We start from the raw sequence: 21186 nt of genomic DNA, 5'->3' as shown, positions 1-21186 counted from the left end.
ATTTTCAATTTTACCTTCCATTTATGCTATATTCCATTCAATTTAATTTGATTTCGTTAAAACTTAACGGTTAGGAACCACAGTGACATCTTTTTAAAAGATAAAAGAGTATTACGGTGCGTGATGATGGACTAAAGTGGGCCGAAAAGTAAAACTGAGGGACTAATGAAGGAATTTGGCCTAATTATTATCACAATATATCAACAACTACTATTACAATGGATCAAATTCACATATTGGTGGATTCAAATTCATGACCTTCTCATCATAGAGTCTCAATTTCGTCAAATAAACCAGACTTATTCACCAAAATTTTGATATATATTTACAAATATGGTAAATTATAAAGGACTCTTTTGAGATTTGTCATAATTACTCTTTGTTTTTTAAAAAAATTACAAGTACTTCTCCGAAATTAACGTGCGTCTAACAGATATCCGCTATAACGGATTGTCACACAGAATACTTATTACGTTTATTAATTTTAAATATATATTTATATTTATATTAGGATAATTTTTTTTTAAAAATATGGTATAATTTACGCTTATAAACACTCATACACACCCGAATGTAAAAGAATTTTCCCGACAGGTCCCCCTATTCTTAGAGTTATTTCAGGCAAGGAACCCGATTCCTCGCTTCCAAACAAATGATCTCATTCTCTCCCCCTTCTGCCACTTTCCGCCATCCCATTCGCCTCTCCTCTCCCAAGAAATCGACAAAAAGCAGTAGAATTTCACGCTATATAAGCCTTCAGTCCACGCCAATTCACTCACTTGATTCACACCCACAACGCAGACGTCTCTCTGTATTCACAGTTCCTCTCCTCTTCCCGTGATCCTCGGTTTCTTTTGGTTATGGCGGATGAGAAGGCAGCTCTGCTGAATCCCGGCAAGAACCGGGCCTTCGCGCGCTCCGTGTCCCACGCGCAGGACGAGCTGCAGGGGTTCCGGACTTGGCTCAAGTGGCTCTGCGTCGACCAGTCCAACCACTGGACCGCCGCTCTCTCATGGTTTGTCTTTGTGGGCCTCGCGATTATTGTCCCCGCGCTCTCCCACTTCGTGCTCGCCTGCGCCGACTGCGACAGCCTCCACAACAGGCCTTATGACGCCGTCGCGCAGCTGTCGCTCAGCGGCGTCGCCGCACTTTCTTTCATTTGTTTGTCGGGGTTTGTGAGGAAGTATGGGCTCAGGAGATTCTTGTTCTTCGATAAGCTCTGTGATGAGAGCGAGACTGTAAGGAAGGGGTACACCAAACAGTTCAATGTGAGTTTCTTCTTCCTTCTACGGCTTTCGTTTCGTTTCCTCTGTGTTGTTGAGTTGTTTTGTGTTTGGTTCTTTGATTTTGATGAGGAAATTGTGTTTCATTTTTTTGAACTTTTCATCTTCATTTTCATTTCATTTTTTTCCCACTAAAATCTGAAGCCAAAGCGTCTTGGAATTATTATCATTGTTGAATCACAATTTCATTCAGAAGTTTAAGCTGATAAAACTGGGAATTATCCAATATTTAATATTTTTAACATGTTGAATATTTATGATAATTGGGTGGATGATTCTTGATCTTGTCATTCATAATGAGAAGTCAAATTCTTGATGCTTTTACAGCCTGCAAGACAGCAGAACTTGTTCCTTGTTTCCTAATTTATGGACTAATTTTTTCCCAACATCCAGAGATCAATGAAGCTCTTATTCATATTCGTGCTGCCCTGTTTTGCTGCCGAGAGTGCGTATAAAATATGGTGGTACAGCTCCGGGGGGACGCGAATTCCGTTCTTGGGCAATGTCATTGTGAGCAACACAGTAGCATGCATCCTCGAGCTGTGCTCATGGTTCTATCGAACCGTGGTCTTTTTCCTAGTCTGCATTCTGTTTCGCCTCATCTGTTACCTTCAGATTCTCCGTCTCCAAGACTTTGCTCAGGTCTTTCAGGTCGATTCAGATGTTGAATCCGTTTTGAGGGAGCACCTCAGAATCAGAAGACATTTGCGAATAATCAGCCATCGTTACAGATCATTCATATTGTTGGCTTTGATTTTCATCACTGCAAGTCAGTTTGCGTCCCTTCTCATGACCACACGGTCAAGTGCTGATGTCAATATATACCATACCGGAGAGCTAGCGGTATGCAGATTTGTATTATTCATTTCACCTATTCTAGTAATTTGCTGGCTATTTAGTTTCTTACATTTGTTTTGCTCAAGCCATGGTAAAAAGAAAAACAGACTTAAATATGATAATAGATGTTTTGATAAACGGATAATTTGCTGCTATTCTGATTGAAGAAAGATCTTAGCAACTGATGCAAGATCTGTTTTTCATATCAGAGTAGAAGCAAGTAAGTCAGAATCATTTCTTGAACTTCTCCCATCACCATATCTTGATTCCTCAAGATCACCTCTGCGGTTGCTGAAAAAACTTGCATTTTCATACACAGGTTTGCTCCCTCAGCCTTCTAGCCGGGCTGCTAATTTTACTACGAAGTGCAACGAGAATCACCCACAAAGCACAAGCCGTCACATGCCTTGCAGCCAAGTGGCATGTGTGTGCTACAATTGACTCGTTCGATACAGCTGAAACCGAGACTCCAGTTGCTCGGGTATCTGACGAGCAAATATTCACCGGGAGTTCTGATGGATCATCTGATCTAGACGATGTGGGAGATGAAGAAGATGAACTCGACAATTCCAAGTTCCTTCCAGCATATGCCTTCAGCACAATCTCATTTCAGAAAAGACAAGCCTTGGGTGAGTTGGATCCTTCTGTACTAGAAACAACTTGCTAACTGCATTCACATGTACATGTCTAACTGTGGTCTTGTTGTGTTGCAGTAACATACTTTGAGAACAATAGAGCCGGGATTACGATATACGGGTTCATGCTGGACCGAACTTCTCTGCACACAATATTTGGGATAGAGTTGTCCCTGGTGCTATGGCTGCTCGGAAAGACAGTAGGCATTTCTTGAACAAACGAGCAACGGGCGCGAATCGATGCTATAGTCGATGATCGGTTGGTGAAATCCTCCATTGTCAGACATAGATGGTTTCCGAGTTGCAAATTTGTGCAGAGATCATGGAGAAGACTGTGTGTGAGCATGGAGAGAGTGGAGGAAATGTATTCTTTCATTTCTTTTTGTATCATCCCTTTGTATTGATGTATATGTCTTTTCTCTCATTCCCCTTTTACCGACTCATGTATTGCTTCTTAAGGTATGATCAAGAACCATACCGTAATGGTTCTTGATGTGATTATTAAACAAGTCGAGTTCAAATCAGTTTTTTTTGTTTTTTTTTAATGAAGAGTTCAAATCAATTATAAAAAACAAAACGTGAATGGAGTTTCATTGAAGTGAAACATATAAAAAGTACTCATAATAAAGCAGTGGAACACATTGAAAGTCTAATTTGAATAAATCAAATTTAAATTAATTATACGATCAATGGGCAAAATGGGCTATGATTATATTTTTACCATATAAGATAGTGATTAATAGCAGTACAGTAAGTTGTAATGGTAGTATAATTTACCTTACTAAAATTCTATTTTAGCTCAGCACATGGGCAGCAGCTATGGATAGGACATGCTAAAATCTAGACAAAATGAATATTTAAAAAATCATTGTCCGATTATGGTCTCATGATCGATAATTTGATGAATTAAGTTATTCAACTTAAACAATAATTAGGCACGTCCTTCTTACAAATTGGGCCCATTATATGGAGTAATTAGAGTTGTGTTTTTATTTAAAATAAAATGCTTATTTAGCCGAATTATATAAAAAAAAAAAAAGTATAAGAGGGCGTAGGATATGAATAGTAGGAAGTGGGTTGGCGGCATGTTTTGTGGCTATTTCTCAAATGAATATGAAGCATTAATGATTAATGGAAGGCGATTCCCAGTGGTGGAGAAACCACTGATGGGACTGCCAAATCGGAGTAGGAGCTTTTCCATATGCAATCCCACATCCTTCCCATGCAATCATATAACGACGATTCGCGTAACATATAACACCCCCCAAATCTGCCCGAGAATCATGTCATGATGCTAGAACAGTAATAAATAGCTAAGAGAATTTCACAGGACATCCAGAAATCCAGCCATGAATGATTTCATGGAAATTCGGTGCTCCCAGGAGCATCAGAAGATCTATCAGACTTGGTTTGCGTTTGTCGATTCAGGTTGGTACAGATATAGCTAAAAAATTGTGTTGTTTGTGCTCAATTTTAGTTATTTGATTGTGGTTTCGTGATGCGATCAGATGGAGATGGCCGTCTCACGGCGAACGATGCTTCCAAGTTCTTTTCCATGTCCAACTTGCCTCGTCCGGATCTCAAACAGGTTTTGTTTTTCTGTTTTTTTTGTTTTGTTTTTCTTTTGGTTTTGGTTTTTGCCTTATTTGGTAATGCGGGTAAAATGTGATTTCCGGTGCTTTTGGAAAATGCAGCACCTTTCTGTTTTCGGATTTCGATAAATTTTGAATTGTTTATGGTGTTTATTTGTATGAAAGAGAATCTGACATGATTATTTTGAATACTGACGGTTGAAATGTTGGTGACATGTTAAGTATGCAGCCTGGAGATAATGTTGCGTTTCTGTAGAATTGTTTCACTTTTTGCTCGACATATAATTTATCATTCTGACGGATTGCTGCCACTGTTGAAAGAGCATGTGGCAGAATCATACTTTTGTGCTCCTCTCAATGATAAATCAGTCCAATTGTTATGTCTTAGCTTGCTTATGTTCAAATGTTCTTGAAACTGAATTGAGGGCTTTCATTTATTTGGATATCATATATTTCTTGTGTTAGTTTTTCCTTATGTTCTGAATGTCATTTTGGTTTTTCATCTGTTTCCACAAGATGTGGGCAATTGCAGATTCAAAACGGCAAGGATTTCTTGAATTTAAAGAATTCGTTTTAGCAATGCAGGTTCTGATCTTTCCTTCTTTGTTGTACTGAAAACACTTTCAATATTATCATACTGACCTCTCTTAGCATTTGGATATGTAGTTAGTCTCTTTGGCGCAAGCTGGGCATACTCTCACCAGAGATATTTTAAACACTGAAGGTAAGAAGTGGAGCATCAGATTCTTCTGCTTCTCAAGTTTTCGTGTTGCTCGTCATCAGGTCATGTCAAATTACTGTTTTGATTCTGAGGTATTGACTTGGTATGGAAACAGTTTCTTACATTGTATGATCTGCAGTTGACTTTGAAAACTTGCCACCTCCAACCATGGAAGGTCTTGATAAACTCCTTGCTGTGAGTTTGCTGTTCTCCATACTTGCATTGAACTTTAAATGCTAATTCTGTTAACGTTTTTATCCTTGTATGCAGAAGAAAAAGCGTCTAAGTGAACCTGAGAATGGTAAGATGGATGATGTTGTATGCACTAGAACATTGGTAGTTAATTTTTTAGGCTGACTTTTGGCAATTCAGGCAGTCAAAGACAATCTTCATCCTCAGTTAATTTGTTTCATTCTTCAAAATCTTCAAAGGTAATCTGACATATCGCATCTTCTATCCGGATTGTTATCCAGTAAATTTCAAGTCACATGCTTTGGGTTGTTTAGATCCAAATAATTGAATTTTTGCGCTTCTCTATAAGAAATTTCTGTTTTCTTCTAATCTTTTGGCTCCTAGACTGATGTTTCTCCCCATTGACGCTGTTAGATGTCTGGGGCCTCTGTCACTTCGATAATTGATGGGTTGAAGAGACTTTATATGAAGAAGCTGAAGCCCCTGGAAGATACCTATCAGTTTAATAATTTTGTTTCCCCCTCATTGGTAAGCATTCCATCCACCTTCATTTTCTGCAATGTGCAATGAATACCCAAACAGTTTTGATTCTATGTTGCTTTTGGGACATATATTGATTTTTTAGCTGGCATGAAATATGCCTTTTGGTTGACTCTTTCTGTTAATGCATTCTATGATGTAAGACGAATAGCGACTTTGATGCCAAACCAATGGTGATGCTGCTGGGGCAGTACTCCACTGGGAAGACAACATTTATCAAACATTTGCTGGGAACTACTTATCCAGGTAATTTGCAGCTTCCTCTGTGAGCATTTGCACTCCATTTTCTTTTTCATTTTCTGGTTCATTTATAATTCTTTTTCTTCTCTTTTTGTCATAGGAGCTCACATTGGACCTGAGCCCACCACAGATAGATTTGTTGTAGTGATGGTACGTTTTTGTTATGTCTTGTCTCTAGACTATTTTTTTTGGTTTAAGTTACAGAAGAAGTTGTGTATGGCTCTACCATTGTGTCTCTCATGCTATATTTTGCTAATTCATACCACTCTATATCTTTTACCTTACCAATTGTTTTTCTCCTCACGGCACTTAATGTACCCAGCTCTGTCCTTTCTATGAACATCTAATTCAGCTTCCGATGCCTTTGCTTGTGTAGAAATTGCAGTTTAAGCTTGGCTACTCCTTTACATATTTTTTCAATTTTTATTTTTCCTCGGTGCTTATTAGCATATTGTTTCATACAGAATGGAGCTGATGAGAGAAGTGTTCCGGGGAACACCGTTGCTGTTCAAGCAGATATGCCATTCAACGGGCTGACAACATTTGGGACTGCATTTTTGTCAAAATTTGAGTGCTCACAATTGCCACATCCTGTGAGTAGATACAATCTTTGTTTTTCAGTTGTTCTTCTTCTTCCCCCCCCCCCCCCCCCCCTCTAGAGAAAGAAGAGAAGATACTAAACTGCTTATCCGTTTTTTTTTTAATGCTCGAAGCTGCTGGAGAATATTACATTTGTGGACACTCCTGGAGTTTTATCAGGAGAAAAACAACGGACACAGAGAAGCTATGACTTTACTGGTGTAACATCTTGGTTTGCCTCGAAGTGTGATCTCATTCTGCTTCTGTTCGATCCTCACAAGCTTGACATTAGTGATGAATTTAAACGAGTTATTGAATCTCTACGTGGTCATGACGACAAAATACGTGTGGTTTTGAACAAGGCCGACCAAATTGATACACAGCAAGTACGTGTTAATAGAGACCTTTTACACCTCATTTTAGGCCTTTGTCCTCCAAATGTCGTTGCAGAACTTCATAGTCTCTAATGACTTGATCCTACTGGTCATCCTCTCACTGCAGCTTATGCGGGTGTATGGAGCCTTGATGTGGTCCCTGGGGAAAGTGCTAAATACTCCTGAGGTTATGCGTGTTTATATTGGGTAAACTTCCGCATTTTTATATTGATTGCATGATCCTTTTATAGTTGAAAATTTCCTTCTGATATAATTTTACCTGAAAACCGTATCTCTCACTCCAAAGTAAACTATACCTGCTAGTGTGGTGTACATTTCATTTTCAATTTCACTTGTTCATGTGTTCTTTACAGTTCCTTTAACGACAAGCCTATACGTGAGGGTGTTGGCGGTCCTATGGGTAAAGAGCTTTTCGAAAAAGAACAGGAGGATCTTCTGAGTGATTTGAAAGACATACCGAAGAAGGCTTGTGATCGTCGTGTGAGTATGGTTCATCAAAGCGCATACATGCACATCTACATGTGTATATATAACAGTATCTTGCATATTGGCATATGAAGCATGGTAAGAGATGTTCCTATATATATTTCGCAGATAAATGAATTTGTCAAACGTGCGAGGGCGGCTAAGATACATGCCTACATCATCGGTCATCTGAGAAATGAGATGCCTACAATGATAGGCAAAGCTAAGACACAGAAAAGACTCATCGATGATCTTGGTGATGAATTCGCAAAGGTATGGACTTTCTCCCTCCCTCGTCTCCTCTCTCCCTCTCAGTGTGCGTTCTTGCATGCAGACACTTAATTCTCCTCACATCAAATTTCAGGTCCAGAGAGAACACCATCTACCAGCTGGTGACTTCCCTGACGTCGAACACTTTAGAGAGCTTCTGAGTGGATACAGTATAGATAGGTTCGAGAGGTTGAAACCAAAGATGATACAATCTGTTGATGACATGCTCGCACACGACATCCCTCAACTTCTCCAGAAATTCCGCAACCCTTACGACTAGTGATGCAAACGCTGTTTTCAGAACTTCTTCAAAGTCAGAAACTTTGCCTTCTACCTCAAGATTGCACTGCAGTGGAAATATACAGCGCCTGTGTCCGTTGTCATATGTACATATATATATTGTGAACTTGAAGGAAAATTCTTAGACAAATCAGATTTCGTCGTACCAAAGCCATTTGATCACTTTTGTCTACAAGTAATTGTATTTGTCATATGATTGATTCATGTCCGAATTGATTTAGTACCAAATTAGTGGGCTGGATCTAATATGAGTTTAAATGTATGCGCAAAAGTAGATGGGATAGGAGATGGGTCGGTTGGAGTATGATTGGAATCAATATAAAAAAGATTATTTTTTTTAGTAGAATTTTGAATTGCCATCATTTTTGTATTCTAATTTTTAGCAAGTTATTCTTGTAGTTCTAATATTAAATTTAATATGGATTATTAGACTTTAATATTTAAATCTTTCAAAATTACCCATCAAATGAAACAAAAAAAAAAGGTGTTCAATTTATGGTGAATCTACTTAACTAAACTTTTAACCAAAAAACTTTAAATAATGTATGTGATTTTTTTTCTTATATATAATAGAAATCTTGTAGTCAATTTGATTTTGATTCTTAAATGGATTAATTTGCCATACCATATCAAATATTAAAACTACTATCTTATATATATATTTTTATTATGTACACATTCTTATATCTTTCACATTTTTATATTATTTTTTGTTATTCACTTATCGAAAATAAAATAAATAAATGATAATATAATTGTGATTTATAGCATTTAATTAACTATTTTTATTTTTCATAACAACTTTAATTTACTAGAATATCAAACGAAAGTATTAAAAAAGAAAAACTTAATAAGTACCAGGCTGGATTGAAGTCGATTTGTTATTTACTATGACATTTAGCCGTACATTATTTTTTCTTTCCCGTTGATCCAATTTTACTCAATAACACCCCTAAATAATGATTTAATAGTTACCAGAAACTAAGGTTTATCATGGCCTTTTTTTTTTATAAAGTCAAATAAAAATATTATATTAGAATCTTCCTTCACTTTCATAATATTATTAAGATTCCTATTTAAATGGTTAATAAAAATAAATATGATGATTAAAAATTATATAGAATCTATGATTTAGTTGGACTTAATAAAACACGAACCACTCAAATCCCATCGAACACGTGATTTTACTAACATTTTATCAATTATATTATAACGTTTAAAAAATATATTTGAGTGACTAATAGAAAATAAACATACCCATTTAATATCCATTTTAATTCATATAGGAACCATAATCCAAGTTTGAATGAATGGATCCGAATTTGAGTGAAGAATTTGGAGACATGATTTCATATTAAAAAATTTTGAAATGTACCATTATTTAATGAAACATAATTTAAATTTAGAGGTTGCGATTTGAAATCCTTTAAAACTAAAATTATCTAAATAAATCCATAAAATTTGAGATCATAACTTCAAATTTTTCGATTCAAATATAACTTAAATAGATTTAGCTAATGCAACATACGTTGAATCCAAATTAAAATGCTTTTAAACTCAATCCAACTCAACATAAAATTAATTGAGTTGAATTCAATCATGGATTTCAATTAGGGATGTACAGTTTGGTTCCCGATACTGAAAATTTGGTATATCAGTACCGTACCAAATATTGAATATTTTTTGTAAAAAAGATATGTATATATACATTATTAAATATCATTTTATTAAAAAAGACTAAATTTTATTATTTCAATTAGTATAGCAATTAATTAATAAGTATTAACTAAAAAGATTAAAAACTAACAACTATTTTTTTAAGTAAGAGCGATGAAATATTATTAATTGAAACAAATTGATTACAATCATTTCTGTCAGATATTAATATCTAATAAATTATTATAATAATTATACTCTGATCAATAATATCAAATATACTAAATCTAACAAACACCTACTATTGCAATAGAAACAACATCCCACGTATAAGACGGAACTCGAACTCATAACCTCAAAAATTATAGGGCCTCAATTTCACCAACTACATTAGGTTTTATTGGCCAAAAAAAAAATAATGAACTATTTTAATAACTAATAAGTGTTTCAATCCATATTTCAGCTCTACATCGTAATATCATTGACTAATAAGTAAATTCCAGGATATAAAAAACGTAGTTAGAAAAAAAGGAGGGCTCAGATGCACTGCACTTGTTCGTCCAGAGAGATCCGACGGTTGTGGGTAACCCAATATCCACAGTCGAGCGCATTGGGTTCGTCACAGCTCCTCTGCACCAGCCGGGAATCGAACCCGGGTCTGTACCGTGGCAGGGTACTATTCTACCACTAGACCACTGGTGCTTGTTGAATTTCAATAAGGTACTTTCCACTCATCATCATAGGAAACAAGTGTATCTATGATAGCCATCTCTTTATCATAACATTTAAGTTAAAATACAACAGACTCCCTTCAAATTTGTATAATCATTAATATTATCTTGCTATTTTGAGAATTTCAAATATTTCTTGAAATTAATAGTTGTTTAACAAGTATCACGACGATCGTTAATTCTAACAGGTTTTTTCAATAGAGTATTTGTAATTATGACAAATATTAGGAATCTATTTTAGTTTATCCTAATATTTAAAATAATTCACGCCAATAACCTAAAAGTTAAGTCTAATTACAAAAATCTATCATGCTCTTTGAATACTTACTCTGAAAATTCATTAGGAACTAAAATTTACACGAGCACTTTTAAAAGAAAATTACATCTACAATCCCCTAGACAAAGTTTTACGAACTAAAACTTGATTCGTAGTGTTCTTTGAAATTAGCCAGGGCGGCACATTATCTTTATGTAAGTATAATTAATTGTATTTCATGCTTAAAAATATATTATAAAAATAAAATATAAATCAATACATAATATTTTATAAAAAAATAATAAAATAAAATAAATAAAAAAATTAATATTACAGTGTTATAAATCGTGTTTTATATAAGTGAATAAAAAGGCTTTTTTGTGTATAAAGAACAATAATAGTAGCAACTCTCTTTTTGATAAAAAGAAAGCAAAATGCATCCCCACCGCAACCGAAATAAAGAGCTTCTGGACGCTTCTAAACCCCCATTCGCACCCAAAAATCTGAGGAAGAAGACGTTAATACCCTGCTGATTACTGCATGCGGTGGATGTTGCGACACCGTATTTACGTTGTGTCCGTAGGGTTAATCAAGTCAATCACAAGTCCATTCCCGTATTTCTTCCTCCCCAAGTCCCAAAATCCCTCCTAAAACCCTGAAATCTTCGCTGTTCAGATTTAGCCCTTCCGATAAATTCCATATACCCATTCGTCGGAGCCATGTCCCTGAGCAGAATCACGACTCGGTTCTCCAGGACCGTGTTGTCTCAGTGTCGCAATTCGCTGCTCTTCTCTGGTCGCCATGAGAATTACCACTTTTACTCTTTTCCACGAGGGCCGGTTGATAAGGTACTGTTTTCGTTTTCAGGATTAGGGTTTTCCTGGGTTGTCGCCCCTTTGCTTGGTACTTGTGTTTTTCTTATTTGATCGATGGGGTCTTGGATACTTTTGGTGTTTTTATGAGTCGTGGTGGTGATTTCACTTTTCCTCTTTGAAATGATTTCTAAGCTGAATCGAGTATGGGTTTGGATTTATGTACTATCTTGTGTTTATTTGTCTCTACTCTTTATGTATTAGTTTGCTTTCTGCATGAGATTTTCAGTACCTTCTATTTTGGTATTGGTTTCCTTTTTTCTGCCTTTCATTCCAGTCAAAACCCTTGTTGATTATTCTTTTATGCGTGGTGTAATTTCATTAATTATTTTGCTGTTAAGATGGTTCATTGCCTAGAGATTAGGATATGAACCTCTTAGATTCAGAAGAAGCTATTCTGTCCCAAATGATCAACTTTCTGGGTTCCCTGAAGTATTTTCCGGATGATGTGGTGAATTTTGGGTTTAGTTGTCTAAGATGGCATGGAAATAGTAAAATCGATTCACATAGGCTTGCAGCAAGTTGTTCCATTCTTCTACAAGATCCATGCTAATATCGTAAAGAGACCAGTAGAGATGCCAAGTTAGTTCAGGAAATTTCTGTTCATGGAGTTTATATTCATACGTCTTGATTTTATTTTTGCAATGTCATGATTTTCTATTCTACATGTAAGAAAATATATGGCACAATGCTTATTTGAACTTTTAAATGTCTATGGACACCTTCAACATGCCAGTTTATTGGATACAGGCTATGCTATAGCTTTGACATCGATTGGGACCATCAGTTTGCAGAACTGACTGGTTGGCATTGAAGTATGTAAACTAATAGAACTATCCTGGGGATATTGGAGGATACTTTTCTGGGAGAAATATCTGATTTATGCTTGAATGGGTTGTACAGACAGCTAGTGCTGCATGTTTTGCTCTCGCCTGCTGCTTTTATGTAGTGTATATGACCAGAAATTAGTAGTATCAAGGAGATATGCTCTTTTCCATTTCAGGTGGTATCTGGTCAGGTGTCATGGCTACATCATTCAGCCATAAACTCGTCAGCCTTTCAGTGGTTTGGATTCTCGTCATCTGCATCTCCACAGCCCAATGAGAAGGAGACAGCTCAATCTGCAAATGAACCGGAAATTAAGGGTGATAATGAAGCTGCTGGTGATGCTCCTCACCAAACAGAAGCATCGGACAAAGAAGCTGCTGCTACTCCTCAGCAAACAGAAACATCAGTTTCTGATGGAAAAACTGAATCAGGTTCTGCTAGGGGGCCTCACCCTAACACGTCTGGGACTGTCAAAAGGAGAAGAGGTACTAAACGAGTTGCATTTTCTGATTCAGATTCAGATGCAGAGAGTGATCTTTCAAGAGATGATCTGGTGAAGCTTGTGGCTGAGAAGGAACAACTTCTGGCAACGAAGCAAGAAGAGCTTGAGACAATGAAGGATAAAGTCCTGAGGACTTTTGCAGAGATGGAGAATGTGAAGGAGCGTACTAGACGTGAGTCTGAAAATGCAAAGAAGTTTGCCATTCAGGTTTGTGGATTTGTTTTTCTATTTACTTAACATGTCTGGAGGACCATGAGCTTCTGATTATTTTTCCTTGGCCTATTCTAGGAAATTCAATTAATTATTTATTTGGCATATGATGCAGAATTTTGCAAAAAGCCTTTTGGATGTGGCAGATAACCTGGGTAGGGCTTCTTCTGCTGCAAAAGAGAGTTTTTCAAAAATTGATGCATCAAAAGATACGACAGGAGCTGTTCAACAACTTAAAACACTCCTGGAAGGTGTTGAAATGACTGAAAAGCAATTGATAGAGGTATATTGTACTCTTTCTCTGATATTGTTTTGTCTGTCTGCTTTTGACCAAATACTTGCACTAGTTGTTTTAGTGATTTTTTTGCTTAAGGTTATTTTGCAAGACAGTAGGCTTTGCCTCAGTTTCTTGTGTCATACCTGCAAATCTTGGCTACAATTACTAATTGTTGGTGTTGGACTTTGTGTTATGTAATTAACTTTTATTTATAGCTGATTTCTGTTATATTAAATATTTGCTGAATTGAAACAAGAATACAGGAACTGATTGTGAATCATGAGACTATTTGGAAACTAGAGCTATCGATCAGTTGTAGAAGTGTAGTAATTTATGAGGAAATAACTGAAAACAGTGACGATCAGGGTCTTCTGCCAAAATGCTTAGATTGTCTGAAAGTAACTGGTATAGTGGGCAAGTATTCGTCTGCTGCTTAGAGTATCTGATAGTAATTGGCAGTAGTGGGCACTTGTTTGTCACCTTCAAATACTTATAGAATTTGTCCAGTGTGGAGTCTGTGATGCATCCGGAGCTGCAGATATAGATTGATAACTGATGCACCTAAATTTTGTGATTTACAGGTATTTAGAAAGTTTGGACTGGAGAAATACAACCCTGTAGATGAAGAATTTGATCCGAACAGGCATAATGCAGTGTTCCAAGTACCAGACGCTTCAAAACCAGCTGATCGTGTTGCAGTTGTTCTGAAGGTATCCCAAGCTGCATGTGCCAACTTTCTTTAGCATTTATTGCAGCAGAATACCTATTATAACTTCTACATTGTTGTAATCTTATATACAGACTGACAAATCCTGTATGTAATTGCCTCTGTGTTCCTTCTCAGGCTGGATACATGCTGCACGACCGAGTCATAAGGCCTGCTGAAGTCGGTGTAACAGTGGCAGTGAACAAAGACGAAGCCGGGCAAGGATCCGAGGCCTGAGGGGAGAACATTGCACAACAATGACTCACGTGCAACGTCCAAGTGCTTAACTCGTCAAACTGTATCTTGTTCGGATCAGCTTCATGCATCATTCCCATTGCCGACAATAGAAACTATAGGCTACTTTTACCTTTTCATCCGTTTTATTGTTGGTTGTTCTTGCGGATCTTTTCTACGAGATTCATGGCAATGAAAATTTTGGGTGACCGAGAGCAGAAATTGAAGAGGTTGATTCTTGTTGCATCTCTATGGCCCCCTCCAAAGTGTTTGTACTAATAAAAGGTTGCATATCGCCCCAAATTCAATGATATATCTGGTTTGGTATATCCCCAAAGATTTTGGGACAGTACCCAACTTAATTCTATGCGCATGCTGAGGCTCATTATTAGGAATGAAGAATTACTAATTTTTCTTTAGGGTATATTATAATAGATGCTTTTAGATCTGTCGAAATTATAAATATTATTTTTTTATTTAAAAATTTTTAAATATTATTTAGAATTAATAGTTGTTTAATAAATTTTTTTTATAATTAACTATTAGGAGGGGTATTTATTATATGATCGATAATTTTAGAGAGAATTTATAATTTTTTTAATTGTTATAATGAATTATTTACGATTATGATAAATTTTAAGACAATCTGTTACGAATTACCCGCTTATTTATGTGAGTCCTATGTTTTCCTTTTTTAATGTCTAACAAAAAATCATATGAATTGTTTTAAAATAAAAATTTCAGAGGTGATCAACCTTCGCTTGAAAAGTAAAACGACGACGTCGATCCTGAATAAATTATAGAAATATCTTATCCTCAGCAGTTAACAGAAACATAATCCATTTTTCTCAGAGTCACACAGCTGCTCCAAGTCCAACAATGGAGGCCCGCGCTACTTCACCTGCCCACACATTCTTCAAATTCAACCCCTCTTCTTCCTTCTCGCCTTTCCCATCTTCTCTCTCGTTTCTCAATGTGTATCTCCTCAAGCCCATCAAGACCCCGTTACTTCATTGTTCCCGCCAATTCTCTCCTTCCAAGTGCCCAACTCGCGGGGCGAAGTTGACCCGCTTTGTAGCATCGGCAGCTCCGGCGACTGCTGATGACGTTGTTGCCGAGAAGCTTCCCGCTGATATTCAAGTTACAGAGACGCCAGAGCCCAATTCTAGAGTCGGTTTCCTTTTCTTCTTTCTCTTGTTAACTGAATTTTAGAGAGTTTTCCTCGTCTTGTTCTGTAACTGCTGGCTGGATAAGTGGGACGTTCCTCTTGGTTTCGTGGGCTGTAATATCCTCGTTTAATACTTAAGTCCACCTTTTTTCCTTGGCGTTTTGACACCAATACGCACATTTTTCCTTGGCGTCGACAAGTGTCTTGAACTCTGTTTGATTAGTCGAAGTTTCTGAGGGTTTCGCGTTTAGCATGTTTTGGTCTGGTTTGATGTCGTGAATAGTAAACTTATTTCTTTGTGCAGGTGAGGTTGAGTGTGGAGGTACCTGCTGCTGTATGCGATGATTGTTACAGAACAGTCATCAAGGAGTTCACCAAACGATCAAAGGTACGTCCGACCCAATACTTTGATCGAGATTCTATTTTCATCATTATCATTGTTGCAAATGTGCTACACTTTAGTTATTTGTGTTCCAGTGATGTACTTAGGGAAATCTATAAGTACCTCTGTCTTGGAAAAAGAGCAGCCAGTCACAGAATTCCTAATTTCTTTCCAGTTTGGCATACTTGTGGTCCGTGTGTTTTCTTTTCTTTTTCGCAACTGAAAAATCCTGTTGCATTGATGATATTAAAAGATGTCTTGTCTGTAATTACGAATTTTCATTTTAGGTTCCTTTTTTCTGCTTTCTTCTTGGTGTTCCCATTTTACTGCTATTCACAAGTGATTTACTAAATGGGGCAAATAACTAGCTTATCTTTGTCTACAACCCCGTTAATTAATTATCTTTGTATTGACTCTACAGGTCCCTGGCTTTCGTCCTGGGAAGAATGTGCCAGAGAGTATTCTTATTGGTTATGTGGGGAAGGAAAATGTTAAGAAAGCTACCATTGAGTCTATCTTGAAGAGAACACTTCCTCATGCCATGTCTTCGGTTCGCCTTTATAGTCTTTATGTGTTTACGGAACATCTCTTTCAACCTACTACTCCATTTGTTTGAGTGAAGAGATTTACTTTGAGTTGAGATACATTTTAACCTTCCTTTACTGGTGTGATCCATGTGCTGCAATCATACCTCACTCATCATAAATTATGAGAATTCTATTATGTGAACTGATTTCAATGCTTGTGACTTCATAGGTAAGTGGAAGAGCCTTGGAAGATTCACTTCACATTATCACCAAATTCCCAGAGATGGAAAGCACTTATTCTTCTATGAAATCACTGAGGTTTGTTTCCAGACTTCCTCTAAACAAACAACTATACATCAAGAACTAGCATAAACTGTATGCTTTGGCCATCTAAATAGTTTATCCATCTACCACAGAAAAAAAGTTGTAAAGTTCTGCTTATTGCTTTTCATTTATTAGAGGATGTGGCTATATATGACTTCTTTTTTTATTATATTAAATTTGTTGATATGAAATCTTTTTTGTTTTGTTTTGGGGGAGGGGGTGGGGTTAAGGATAAAGAGGCGTTGCATGTGGTGGTCTATAGTTTTATTTTAAATTCATTTTAATATATGTTTACAAACATACTAGTAAGAAATTGTGTCTCATCGCTCATGGCTGGAATTCTTAAACCTGATCTCGTTGTTTAGATATGATGTTATTGTTGATGTGGTACCTGAAGTCAAATGGATTCCTGAAGATGGCTACAAGAATTTGAAAATTGTGGTTGAGATTGACAAGGAAATAGATGCCCAGACTGCAGCTGAACAAGAATTAAGACGTCGTCAGAAGGCCCTTGGTGCTCTGAGAATCGTAACTGACAGAGGGCTTCAGGTAATCAAACTAGGCACATCTCTAGTTGATATCTCCCTCATATTCCAAGCATCTAAGGCACTTTGTTAGAAGATCAAGTAGAATGAATATTCTATCAATCACATTTGACTGAAATACTGCTTTTACTCTGTTGCTAAAACACAATTAAATAGAGGAACAATGCCTTTTGCTTTTAGGTCAAATTAATTTCAAGATTAAAACTTCTGCAGGTAGGTGATGTTGCTATTCTTGATATATCAGCTACAACGATTGAGCAAGATGAATCTGCTGCTCAAAGCATACCATCAGCGGAGAGTAAAGGTTTGTGTGCAACTCTAATATTGTCCCTTACGAGTCAGTCATTCTGATTTATCTTATCCTGGCTAACATAAGTCCTTTCCCTTTTCTTTCTTTATTTCTTTCTAATAGTTTCTAGGGCCTTCACATTCAAGTAATGGAAAAATTAGGAAGAGAACAGGATAAGTTGGTTTATATGGACATACATGTTTGCGACAGCATCTGTCGTACCTCTTCTGAACGCCTTAAAGTTAAACATAAAGATGGATCATGTTTTGTCTTGTCATGTTATTCTTACCTTAACTTAATGGGTATGCGACAAGTGAATGATATGATTCGAGATCGCACACTTTTTGTACCATCTCATATCTGCATAAACTACTAAGAAGAAATGTACATAGTTTAGTGTATTACTTTCTACTTAATTATTCTCCTAGAGGTGTACACAAAGTTGGGTCATGTGACAAATATGAAGATTGGGACAAATTTCTGTTGACACTTGATTAAAGGCTAAAAATAGCTTTTTCTTTGTTCTTTTCTTTTTTGTTTTTGCAGGGTTTCAATTCGACACGGAAGATGGAGATAAAGTCCTTCCAGATTTTCTCGACTCAATTATTGGGATAAAACGTGGTGAAACTAAGTCTTTTCCATATGTATTTCCTGATTCATGGAAACAAGAAGATCTTCGTGGAGTTCGCGCTCAATTCACGGTTAGTTAATTTATTAAATTAAAAGAAATTAATCTCAATTGTTACACTAAGATGTGCGCTCACACGTACATACGAGCATGATGAACCTCTTGAGCTAACTTGCTGCTTGTTCTTTTCCCACTATATTTTTGTCTTCCTATTTCAAAAAGGTTATTAGCTTTTCCCTAAAATAAAACAAAGAAAACCATTTGGTTAAAGGACTATAATCCTTGCCTGTCAGTGGCATCTGATGCTTGATATGAGTTACTTATAAAAACTAGTTTAAACGCTATTAACTCTTATAAATTATTATTCCTCAATCAATACTCCCAACTTGGAGTTCTTGATATCAATATCAACTTAAACCATGTTATTGTTTATGACAATATTTCATAGCATTTAGGTGCTTTAGTTTAGATGCTGATTATTCTGTACATTTAATCTTTATGCCTATCTTTCTAGGTGGATTGCATGGAACTGTTCTACCGAGATTTACCTGAACTGAATGACTCTATTGCTGATAAGATACTATCTGGATGCAGCACCATTGAGGAGGCAAGTTGTTAAACATGTATTTTACCATGATAATGAGTTAATGGTGATTGCTGAGCTTACCCTGCAGCACAAAAATCTCAGTGGAGGTTTACCATCTCTAATTTTCAGGTGAAGGAAACATTGCTGCAAAAGTTTCTTGAAGTGGAGCAAACTGCCAAAGAACAAGCTACAGATAATGCTATCTTGGACCAGCTACACAAAGTATTCTCTATTTAATCTCTTTGGACATTAACAGCCAGTTGAGACTTTTGATGAAATTGAGCCTTTTGTCTTTCTTTCTCCTCCTTGCTTTTTTTCAAAAAAAAAAAAAAGAAAATGCCAAGACATTCACCATACTAGTATAGAACTAATGATATTCTGTTTCCAATCTGTGCTTGGTAGCGATGTCATCTGCTGAGAGCAGTTATATTACCATTACTTGAGTTCTTTATCATAAGTAAAGGTACACTTTTGATTATATGTCCTTAATCTTGATACATCATCTCATACTTCTCAGATGGTTGAAGTTGATATTCCTCCATCTTTGTTTGAGGACCAAGGAAGACAGCTTTATGGAGCCCAACTCTTGCAAATTCAGGTAACACTTGCATTAGCATTTCCTTCATGGGATAATCTTCTCTTATTGTTGATTATCAAGTCAGCTGCATTTTAATCTGTAGAGACTCATGCTTCAATTTTGTTTATTAGGCAAATATGAAACTTAACGAACAGCAGCTGGCATCTTTGTCTAGTCCCAAGGCTGTAAAGGAGTATCTGGAAAATCAGAAAGAAAATATAACAAATATTATAAAGCAGAACCTAGCTGTTGGGGACATATTCAAACGTGAAAATCTGCAGGTATAAACTTTTCCTCTTTATGCACTCTCATCATGTGTGCAGTTTTTGTCAACTATTGGATAGGAGATTGAATCTCAAATAGATATGATGTGTGTTACATGATATAGAACATTTACTCAGATGCCTACTATCTGTGAGTTAAAAATGTTTCCATTTCCACCACTATACAAGAACTATGCTTGAATTTCCTCAAAATTTTCTTTCAAATTGCAAGTGGATCGGTCTGCTTAGACGCACATGGGCATGGATATGCTGGTAGAAAGTGCCCATCTACTTTATCATGATTGTTAATTTCTTCATATTTCAAGTTGATTCAGATAGCCTTTCCAAAAATTTAGTTGCTTGCTATCCAGGTAGCACAAGCCACTGGCACGTAAAGAAGAGAGATATTACCATGAACTATGTTGTGCTCCCTGGTTGATTAGATCGCTATCATAGTAGGATTGTAAGGAAAAAACATCATCATAGAGCAATAATTTTGCAAAGAACTTTGGCCCTCATCTATTTTGTACCAGTTTCCCAAATGAGCAATACATACATACATAATGTGCTTCAATGTGCAGATTTTAACGGATGAGCTGGTGAAGGAGGTGAACAATTCAATATCTGAATTTAAGCGCCACAACCAAGAATATGATGAGGGGCGAGTCAAAGAACAGGTTATTAACTTAAAATAAATTAGTAATTCAACTGCTAATAAACATCAATCTCGTAGTCTGTAGCTTATATCAAACACGTTGATGAGCGGAGAAGTACATCATTTTCTTGCTATCAAATTGCTGAAAGAAATCTGTACTTGCATTGATGTTGCTCAGGTAGAAGAGGTACTTGAGGGAGCCAAAGTGCTGGAATGGCTTCGAGAACGAGCAGATATCCAGTATATAACAAAATGAGGAATACATGTGTGATACCATTTCATCAAGCAGGCTGCCTCATTGGCTGCCTCCCAAGTAAAACCATGTTTCTCCACCGCTGTCCAGATAAATGAGTCCCGATGTTAACTGAGGAGAAGTGTGTGAAGATGGCAGGGTGGTACGAAGTATCAAATCTTGAAAGGAGAGAAGAAACCAAGCTCTTTAGGCATACAAAGCTTTAATGGGAAGGCGTGAGTATGTCTGTGTAACTGGGATTCTGCTGTGTATGACAATAGTTGAGCTCTCTAGACCAATTATCATTTGCTTCTACTATTAATGTATACCATTATTGAATCTTGAATATTATGAAATAATGTTTTTCATGCAACCTTATGCAGCATACACATAATAATTAAATATATATAGTTTTTGAATGGTGATGATACCTAAGCAATGAATGCCATAAAATCTCCTCATCAAGAATACAATACAATATCTCTATCAGATGCCTCCATGCCTAAATATCTTCATCCCATCCTTAGTATCCCTCACCCTCCTCCATCTTTTATTTAATTAATAATTAGTGGCTGAAATATACTCCATGTAATTTTTATTTAATTAGAATATAAGAGAAGAAAAATAAAATAATAACTTACATGATTCCAATCACCAAGTCTTTAATTTCTCATCTATATGCTGCAGTC

The 21186-nt window shown here is 36.4% G+C and overlaps 4 protein-coding genes and 1 non-coding gene across 6 annotated transcripts; 4 read left to right on the top strand and 1 right to left on the bottom strand.

The window, feature by feature from the left end:
• On the top strand, positions 586–3279 carry LOC105176662. Its single transcript, XM_011099536.2, has 4 exons — positions 586–1268; positions 1677–2126; positions 2440–2749; positions 2834–3279. Exons 1-4 carry the CDS (start codon positions 861–863, stop codon positions 2968–2970), a joined length of 1305 nt encoding a protein of 434 aa, XP_011097838.1. The 5' UTR covers positions 586–860; the 3' UTR covers positions 2971–3279.
• Positions 3841–8395, top strand: LOC105176661 (EH domain-containing protein 1). The gene is made up of 16 exons (XM_011099533.2): positions 3841–4183; positions 4264–4343; positions 4864–4932; positions 5014–5071; positions 5208–5263; positions 5339–5369; positions 5441–5499; positions 5675–5788; positions 5944–6046; positions 6141–6190; positions 6505–6633; positions 6754–7005; positions 7121–7200; positions 7368–7494; positions 7609–7752; positions 7844–8395. Exons 1-16 carry the CDS (start codon positions 4105–4107, stop codon positions 8027–8029), a joined length of 1617 nt encoding a protein of 538 aa, XP_011097835.1. The 5' UTR covers positions 3841–4104; the 3' UTR covers positions 8030–8395.
• TRNAG-GCC lies at positions 10337–10407 on the bottom strand. Its single transcript has one exon. It is a non-coding gene; the product is annotated as a tRNA-Gly (tRNA).
• On the top strand, positions 11153–14677 carry LOC105176660 (protein GrpE). 2 transcript variants are annotated; one of them, XM_011099532.2, is made up of 6 exons: positions 11157–11540; positions 12568–12823; positions 12908–13101; positions 13220–13387; positions 13963–14091; positions 14226–14677. In XM_011099532.2, the coding sequence occupies exons 1-6, from the start codon at positions 11412–11414 to the stop codon at positions 14322–14324; spliced, it is 975 nt and encodes a 324-aa protein (XP_011097834.1). In that variant the 5' UTR covers positions 11157–11411; the 3' UTR covers positions 14325–14677. The 2 variants fall into 2 exon arrangements, with proteins under 2 accessions (XP_011097833.1, XP_011097834.1); XM_011099531.2 differs by having other exon boundaries at positions 11153–11540; positions 12568–13101.
• LOC105176658 (trigger factor-like protein TIG, Chloroplastic) lies at positions 15142–20870 on the top strand. Its single transcript, XM_011099530.2, has 13 exons — positions 15142–15491; positions 15794–15877; positions 16293–16421; positions 16628–16716; positions 17088–17271; positions 17481–17571; positions 18103–18257; positions 18699–18791; positions 18900–18992; positions 19288–19368; positions 19479–19628; positions 20192–20287; positions 20444–20870. Exons 1-13 carry the CDS (start codon positions 15201–15203, stop codon positions 20519–20521), a joined length of 1614 nt encoding a protein of 537 aa, XP_011097832.1. The 5' UTR covers positions 15142–15200; the 3' UTR covers positions 20522–20870.

This window comes from Sesamum indicum, linkage group LG14, assembly GCF_000512975.1.
Source record: "Sesamum indicum cultivar Zhongzhi No. 13 linkage group LG14, S_indicum_v1.0, whole genome shotgun sequence".
Classification (NCBI taxonomy): Eukaryota; Viridiplantae; Streptophyta; class Magnoliopsida; order Lamiales; family Pedaliaceae; genus Sesamum; species Sesamum indicum.
This window is presented reverse-complemented; position numbering and strand designations above follow the sequence as displayed.

Excerpts from the sequence above, each read along its gene's own strand:
- LOC105176662 (XM_011099536.2), top strand. The coding sequence starts at position 861 with ATGGCGGATGAGAAGGCAGCTCTGCTGAATCCCGGCAAGAACCGGGCC. Across the intron at positions 2,127-2,439 it reads ACCATACCGGAGAGCTAGCG|GTTTGCTCCCTCAGCCTTCT; the intron begins GTATGCAGATTT and ends TTTCATACACAG. Across the intron at positions 2,750-2,833 it reads TCAGAAAAGACAAGCCTTGG|TAACATACTTTGAGAACAAT; the intron begins GTGAGTTGGATC and ends GTTGTGTTGCAG.
- LOC105176661 (XM_011099533.2), top strand. The coding sequence starts at position 4,105 with ATGAATGATTTCATGGAAATTCGGTGCTCCCAGGAGCATCAGAAGATC. Across the intron at positions 4,184-4,263 it reads GTTTGCGTTTGTCGATTCAG|ATGGAGATGGCCGTCTCACG; the intron begins GTTGGTACAGAT and ends TGATGCGATCAG. Across the intron at positions 4,344-4,863 it reads CTCGTCCGGATCTCAAACAG|ATGTGGGCAATTGCAGATTC; the intron begins GTTTTGTTTTTC and ends TGTTTCCACAAG.
- LOC105176658 (XM_011099530.2), top strand. The coding sequence starts at position 15,201 with ATGGAGGCCCGCGCTACTTCACCTGCCCACACATTCTTCAAATTCAAC. Across the intron at positions 15,492-15,793 it reads CGCCAGAGCCCAATTCTAGA|GTGAGGTTGAGTGTGGAGGT; the intron begins GTCGGTTTCCTT and ends TTCTTTGTGCAG. Across the intron at positions 18,993-19,287 it reads TCTTGGACCAGCTACACAAA|ATGGTTGAAGTTGATATTCC; the intron begins GTATTCTCTATT and ends CATACTTCTCAG.
- LOC105176660 (XM_011099531.2), top strand. The coding sequence starts at position 11,412 with ATGTCCCTGAGCAGAATCACGACTCGGTTCTCCAGGACCGTGTTGTCT. Across the intron at positions 11,541-12,567 it reads CACGAGGGCCGGTTGATAAG|GTGGTATCTGGTCAGGTGTC; the intron begins GTACTGTTTTCG and ends TTTCCATTTCAG. Across the intron at positions 14,092-14,225 it reads GTGTTGCAGTTGTTCTGAAG|GCTGGATACATGCTGCACGA; the intron begins GTATCCCAAGCT and ends GTTCCTTCTCAG.